Source organism: Erythranthe guttata, chromosome 8 (assembly GCF_056151865.1).
Source record: "Erythranthe guttata isolate IM_541 chromosome 8, IM_541, whole genome shotgun sequence".
NCBI classification, from domain to species: Eukaryota; Viridiplantae; Streptophyta; class Magnoliopsida; order Lamiales; family Phrymaceae; genus Erythranthe; species Erythranthe guttata.
The window spans coordinates 8,215,467-8,223,281 of record NC_142540.1 but is presented as its reverse complement, the minus strand read 5'-3'; the positions used below and the strand labels follow the sequence as shown (position 1 = coordinate 8,223,281).

The following is a 7,815-nucleotide window of genomic DNA, read 5'->3' as shown; positions in this document are numbered from 1 at the left end:
ATTGGAAAAAAGTGTAATGTGAGGGGGCTTTTTGTATTTATGTGTAGTACATGGGGTATATGATACAAAGTTGATAGTACTGGGATGTTTTTTGTATTTAACCCTTATCTTAATTGTTGTGTTTAGTTTAATATATAATAATACATCACAGGTGCACCAACCATGTTAGCTTCATTTATATTGGCGCACATGTTCTTCGTATTTTTAGGATGATGTTGGATCAGATGCTCCCAGATCAGTTTATATGGACGCCATATGATTTGGATGATCCGGAGTATCAGGTTGTAGCTAGTGATCCGATTTTCTCCTGCTATGGTATATCGGACATCGAGAGTCCCCCTGATATGCTACGTAATTGTGGGGATGCATCGATCAGACATAGTAGTACGCCAGTTCGGGATGGTACAACCCATACATGAACCTCCAGAAACTACCGAGGCAGATTTCCGGATGCACGTCAATGCTAACCGTACAGGTGAAACCAACCGGTTGGTTACCAAGATAAGATTAACCAATATAAGACTAAATAATCTAATGAAACCCAATTATTTTATTGGATATTGGAAGGTCCAACACAAAACATGTATAAAATGCAGGATAAGTCATGATAACGTAATATTTGCTGGTCGACCCGGCAAGTTATTAAGGATACCAAACATCCAACAAAGTCCAACTATTTAGTTAATCATTGATAATCTTCCCAACCAAACGGGGCCCTAGTCGATTAACAAAAAAATGTAGTAACTAAATACTAGTCGACTATATCATTTGACTCAAATTAGTAGACTATAACGATGGACCGGACCATTCCTAGAGTGGGTTTGTTTGGTTCAAATAAAAATATTGAATATTTTGGGGAATATAAATACTAAAATGAAAATAAAATATTTGTCATTATTTTTTGGTGTTGCTATTTGCAGCGGTACTATTACTGAATACAGCGGAATCTTTTTTTTTTTTTTTTGAAATCCTCTCTCCTACTCCCAAACTCTCTCAATACATTCGAATTTCGGAAAAAAATTCGACTTTGAATCCGCAGCAAACGAGGCTCGATTCCGGTAATTTTTCCATATCCCACTTTTAATTAGTTTCATTTACAATTTATGTAAAAACAGATGTTTAAGATTAGATCTAGGTAATTTACGAGAAAAAAATATTAAAATTTTTAAGCCACCGTTCTAAATAGCACGGACACTTGAAAAAACTTATAGTCTTCAAGTTTCCGTGCTCAGCAGAACGGAAAGCTTAAAAAACTTGTTAATTTTTATTTCCGAAAAAAAAATTAAATCCCCCGTTCTACAGAGCACGGAACTTGAATAATCTTCATGTTCCCGTGCTCTGCAGAACGGAGGACTCATAAATCTTGAAGTCCCCATTCTGCAGAGCACGGGAATTTGAAGATTATTCAAGTTCCAGTGTTCTGTTGAACGGTAACTTCAAATTTTATTTTATATTATATTATTTTTTTAATTATTTTTTTAATTTTTTTAATTAATTAATTAAGATGTTTATTTTTTACAGATGGCACGTCATGACAAGGGGAAAAGGATTATGGGTGCTGCTTCGAATTCGGAAAAAATCCCGAAGATTAAATTTTGATATGGCAGGGGAGGTGGAGAAGCCGGGGCGGAAGCCGAGCGCATTTGTATGACTGCATCTCATCGGCGTAGGAGAGTTGTTGAGCGAGTTGCTGGCGCTGTTGATTTACCCGTCGTGGATGAGTTGGATCTATAGGGGAGGATTCCCGTATCCCCTACAAGGAACATGACGACGAGCAGGACCCTGTAGCGAGCGATTCTGATGATGTTCCCGTCCCGGCTCCACGCCCACGCATGTCTCGGTACGAGTTCGACACTTTCAGTGGTGGAATTGTGTTACATGGACCGGCTCCAGGACGACCGACTGATTGGAGGCTGATTCCTAGCTTCAAGAGTCATATCGCGCAGTATATTTGGGAAGGACATGTAAGTTTATATATATATATATATTATTAATATACATTTTCTAATTAAATAAGATTTTCTATAGGAGCGCACTGTCGGACGATGTGAGTCTAGGATTCATGCGCTAAGGGCTTTTTAGAAGGTTGATCTCAAGGATCACATGGCTCCTTACGGGCAGGATGAGTTAGAGCTACTGGAGGCATCTGGCCAGGACTCACTCGAGCACTTCTACATTAATAATATGGACAAGGGACTCATTGAGGCATTTGTAGAGAGGTAGCAGCCGGAGACGAATAGTTTCCACATGCCTTGGGGTGAGATGACGATCACCTTGCATGATGTTGCGTTCATCTTGCGTTTGCATATCGACGGTCTATCAGTCTACGGTGATTTTGACGAGGAGAGGCCTATGTGTGAGATGTTGCTCGACAATAGTGGGATAAAATGGTCGGAGTTTGTTCAGCGTGTGCTCAATCGGTCTCGGTCTTGTCGGCAGAATGTGGTAGGGTTTTTGACGTTTCAGATCGGTATGGCTTTGTTCCCCAACCGGAGTATAGACAGGTTCAAGCCAACGTGGATGAGATATTCCTACGATTTTGAGCACGTCGGCGAGTATGATTGGGGTTCAGCTGTCTTGGCTTATTTTTACGACAATTGGACTTGGCTAGTAAGGTCCACGTGAAGGGGTTACAGGGATGCACATTATTGCTCCAGATATTCTACTGTAATATATTTTTAATGTAATATATTATAATTTATTAGTATATATATAGCATTAGTTAGTATAACTTTAGTACTAATATAATATAATTTTAATTTATTATATTTTTAATTTAATATATTATAACTTATTAGTATATAATATAATATATTTTAATATATTATGTTAATAATGTAGTATTAGTTAGTATAAGTTAGGTACTAATATAATATAATTTTAATTTATTATATTATAACTTATTAGTATATAATATAATATATTTTAGTATATTATGTTAATAATATAGTATTAGTCAGTATAACTTAGTACTAATATAATATAATTTTAATTTATTATATTTTTAGTTTTGATATATTATAACTTATTAGTATATTATATAATATATTTTAGTATATTATGTTAATAATATAGTATTAGTCAGTATAACTTAGTACTAATATAATATAATTTTAATTTATTATATTTTTAGTTTTGATATATTATAACTTATTAGTATATAATATAATATATTTTAATATATTACGTTAATAATGTAGTATTAGTTAGTATAACTTAAGTACTAATATAATATAATTTTCATTTATTATATTTTTAATTTAATATATTATAACTTATTAGTATATAATATAATATATTTTAATATATTATGTTAATAATGTAGTATTAGTTAGTATAACTTAGGCATATATTTTCAGTTATTTATAGTGCTGGATTTATGAGTACTTCCGCCCTTTGCGAGCATCTATTAATCCGACTTATAGAGATGCAACCTCATTTCCTGAAATGGAAACCACGCAAGGGCATTTCCGAATTGATATCGGTCCGAAGGATGCTCGATGATATGCAGGTCGATCATGTGTGTATTTTAATTTCTTGATTTATTTATTTATTTTTCCGTTGATGTATTTTTTATTTATTACGTAAATATAATTGTACAGATTGACTGGATGCCTTACGGTCCGCACGTGCATAGACGCGTTCCGCATACATTGTATTAAGGATGTATACATTTTATGGAGACTATCGAGCCGTATTTGTCGGATCGCGTCCTACGGCAGTTCGGCTTTAGACAGACCATACCACACTGCTACATTAGTCTAGAGAGCCATGCCTACGTGGTCCGATTAGAGGTCAGTCATACGAGCTATGGTACGATGCTCCAGGCGAGGAGTGGACGAACCTGGCTAGCAACTCGATTACAATGGTGGGTAGGACATTAGCCTAGCCGCCGTGGTATACTGATTCTCGGTATATGGACTGGTACGTGCTTCACACGCATCAGTACGTCATCAACAGTGATCCAGTGCCACAGGGACCACCAGCCGCCGTATGTCTGCCTCCTATTCAACCGGACTTCTATAACATTGTACGTATCATCAACCGTACATGCACGAGATACCCGAGCATCTCCGTGTGCACTTACAGCCCCGTGTGGAGCCACACACCCGTTTTTGCGGTTTACCCTCACCTCAGACTGGAGATTCCGACGACGACGATTTTATGGAGATGCCACCACCGCGTCGGCGACCTGATGGGACGAGTGGGGCTGGGAGCACCCGATGAGGTATATGGGTAGACAGTAGATCGTTGATCCGTTACTTTGACATTTTATTTGTTATTTTTCGAATTTCGGGTTTGGATTTGCTACTTTTAGACTATTATTTTCCGAAAATTCTTATGTTTTGGTACACTTTTATTTTCGGTTTGACTATTATTTATGTTTTGGTTTGACCTTTCAATTATGTTATTTATTTAAGTTGCGATAAATAAAATAAAAAATACTACAGGGTTCAAATATATACCAACTAAAATAAAATACTACAAGGTTCAAATACATACCAAGTAAAATAAAATACATACCAAGTAAATAGTACACAACATCATATACTACAAGGTTCAAATACATACCAACTAAAATATACTACAAAGTTCAAATACATACCAAGTAAAATAAAATACATACCAAGTAAATAGTACACAACATCATTTCATAACAACTAAATAGTACACAATATCATAAAGTTAAAAAGCCTATTCCAACTGAGATAGACGACGCCACATATATAGGCGTTCTTCGAACATTTCCGACAAGTGGGCAAGATTTGCGGGTCTCTAATAGGTCGCCACTGTGGAGTGGTGGGTGGTAGAGGACAATTAACTAGTAACTGGATAAGGACATAATGGTTTCCTAACAACACCATATGGATCATATGAGACAATTCACCCGGACCTACTAGAGGTAAGTAGGTCGTACTTCCACCGACGGAGTATAACACCAAAGCCACATTGTATTTCGTCGCTATCAACATTCCTATATCCGGAAATAACATCCATTTGTCCGGACTACAAGGTCCTTGTTGCCAATCACATCTTGCAATCCATCGGATGACTTCATCTTGGCCATTTTGCGATGCGTACGTACTTAATCGCTCGTACATATCAGCAATTAAATCTCTTCTCACACGACTCCCTCTGTGTTGATCTCGGAACAACGCTTCTGCAACACATGTACCCACAATTTCCATCCGCCACAACATTAACATACGACGCAATATATCCTGTCACAAAACCTGGGATGTAAGATCTGAAATTGAGCTCCTCGCTCGGTTCCTTTCAAGGTCTCGGCATACGATTCTGATTGGTAGTAGATTCATCACTTGATCTAATTCCCCTGTATCCAGAATCAAGCTGATATTGAATGGTGTTCACAGCGCCGGTAGAAGCACTAATCCAACCCTTCGACGAATTGTGAGCACTTTCCACCCTATTGATAGGCATAAAAATAACAACTAAAAACTAAAAACACCAACAATATATTATAAAATACATGCCGAAAATGAAACCGAAAATACCTATTAGTCGACGTATTCCCAAAATGCAAAATCTTATTAGTCCATGCTTTGATGAATTTTTGCTTGTATATCAGCCAAGTATCGTTAAGGTATGATATCAGTTTGGGGTAACAACCATAGCGTCTAACCATTTCCTCGTAATTTTCATAGTAATCTTCTTCTGTTTTTACTAACGTTGCCCAATGTCCGCGCCGAAATATAACCCCGTGTTTACTACTTCCAATAAATTTCGATGCATTTTTTTCCACATTTCTATTAATGTGAAACAGACGCAAGAAATGTGCATAATCTGGAAAAAATTGGGGCATTGCTTAAATGAGTCCCCATTCACGATCCGTCAATATCACATCAGGTACCAGCCCGCCCAATGCACATTTCAAAGAACTCATAGCCCATGCATATGTGCTTGTATCTTCATGGGACATGAAAGCAACATCAATTGTAAAATTGTAACCAACAGGGGTAATCCCAACTATTTCCAGAAGTGGCATCTCATACCTATATAAAATATTTTTAAGCCTCAAAACATAAATATCAAATGCAATCAATGTACAATAACCCAATACTAAATATTAAATAACTACATACGTATTGGTTTTGTAAGTGCAGTCCATCAACATAACGTGAGAAAATAACCGCAAAAGTTTCAGTGAAATAGGAGCGGCAAACATCAAATCAGTAAGTGTATCACCAGCTTCATTACTTCGATACCAATATTCATATCCAATTTCTTGAAGGTTCAACATCACGTGTTGTATCACAGTTCTCCCCGCCATATTCTCTTTTGTCATCTTCTCAAGTTGGTTGTAGACATATTTCACACTCATCGATGTCTGTGGATTATCCTTCCTCAATCGATCCATAATTAATACCGGCTTCACGTGGCTCCTTCTAAGTAACTTCACGACCTCGTATTCTTCTAGTGTCAAACGACTTTTCGGACCTTGTCCGCTAGGATACGGTAGCATCATGTGAGTGTGGATGCCATCTTTTAAATTCATTCGCCATAGTCCATCGTATCGATTTTTGCTACCGTATATATAAACAAAACGTACATCCACATTTCTTTGTTTCCACATTTCGTTGTTTCACACCATCGGTTTGTTTTTCACGTCCCTTCCCAGACACATGACATGTAATTAGTACATAAACGTTTTTCTGACTTGAAGTTACTATCAATCGATGATCGTGAGTAGCAGTGGTGTTTTTTTTCCCATACCACTAATTATTCCCCAGTTTCAAACTCAATATCCACATTGAAATATTGATCGTGATCCTCAGAAGTTGTTGTTGCGTTTTGAGGAACATCATAACACATGTTGGGATTCTCGTACTCGTTCTCATATCCAACAGCAAACTCATAGTAAAAATCATCTCAAAATCACCTTCACTGGCCTACCAAAGTATAACAAATAATAATTAGTATATTAATAACAATATGAATTAAAAAAATAATAACAATCAATCGTGTCCTAGAGGACGATCGTACACGATTTCCGTCCTCTAGGGCACGAAAATCCAAGTTTCCATGTTGCAGAGGACGATTGTGTTTTTTTTTTTTTTTTTTTTTTTTTTAATCTCCCGCGTGGTGTAGCACGGGAACCTCAAATATTTTGAGTTCTCGTGCTACACAACACGATTCCTCCGTAAAAAAATATCTTTTTTCCAAAATTTCTTCATTTTTTACCTCGTAGAAGTCATTCGAATCGCCCATTATCTTATTTGTTGTTGATGGGCAGTTTGTTTATCAAACAAATTTGAAATTCTCTTTTTTCGACTTTTTTGAATTAAGAGAGTTTTGGGTTTTTTTAGAAGGGGTGATTACAAATGAGCACATCAATGAGTACTTATTCATAAAGAGATCCAGACAAAAATCTCCTTTACCAATAAGTCCACACATGGTCCTGATTTTTGTAAAGGACTAAAATAACCCCTCATACTTTAATATGCTCCAATTTCATCCTTAACTTAATTTAACCTCAATTTGACCCCAAATTTTACAAATTATTTAATTTTGACCCAAAACTTTTTTTTTTCAATTTTTTTTTTCCCGCCGGATTCCGGCATTGACTTTTCAATTTTTTTTTTCTTCCGGATTTTTTCGCCGGTTTCTGGCGTTGACTTTTTCGATTTTTTTTTTCTATAACTTTTTTTTTTTCGTTTAAACAACAATATTGCTGTGATTGACAGTAATATTAACTATATTACTGTTAAACACAGTAAAAATTAACTAAACTACAGTTTAACACAGTAATATTGCTATATTAATCTCTAGCACAATAATATTAACACAACCAAA

At 36.1% G+C, this 7,815-nt stretch overlaps 1 protein-coding gene across 1 annotated transcript; it reads right to left on the bottom strand.

Annotated features, from left to right (window-relative positions):
• Positions 1-5,827: 5,827 nt before the first annotated feature.
• On the bottom strand, positions 5,828-6,595 carry LOC105960744 (protein FAR1-RELATED SEQUENCE 4-like). Its single transcript, XM_012984954.2, has 2 exons — positions 6,105-6,595; positions 5,828-6,014 (listed from the first exon to the last, which is right to left on the bottom strand). Exons 1-2 carry the CDS (start codon positions 6,593-6,595, stop codon positions 5,828-5,830), a joined length of 678 nt encoding a protein of 225 aa, XP_012840408.2.
• Positions 6,596-7,815: the final 1,220 nt, after the last annotated feature.

What these genes read in the sequence shown, in the direction of transcription:
- LOC105960744 (XM_012984954.2), bottom strand. Translation starts at nt 6,595, where the DNA reads ATGTGGAAACAAAGAAATGTGGATGTACGTTTTGTTTATATATACGGT. An exon ending in TGCACTTACAAAACCAATAC is followed by an intron (nt 6,015 to 6,104) that starts GTATGTAGTTAT and finishes TATTTTATATAG; the next exon opens with GTATGAGATGCCACTTCTGG.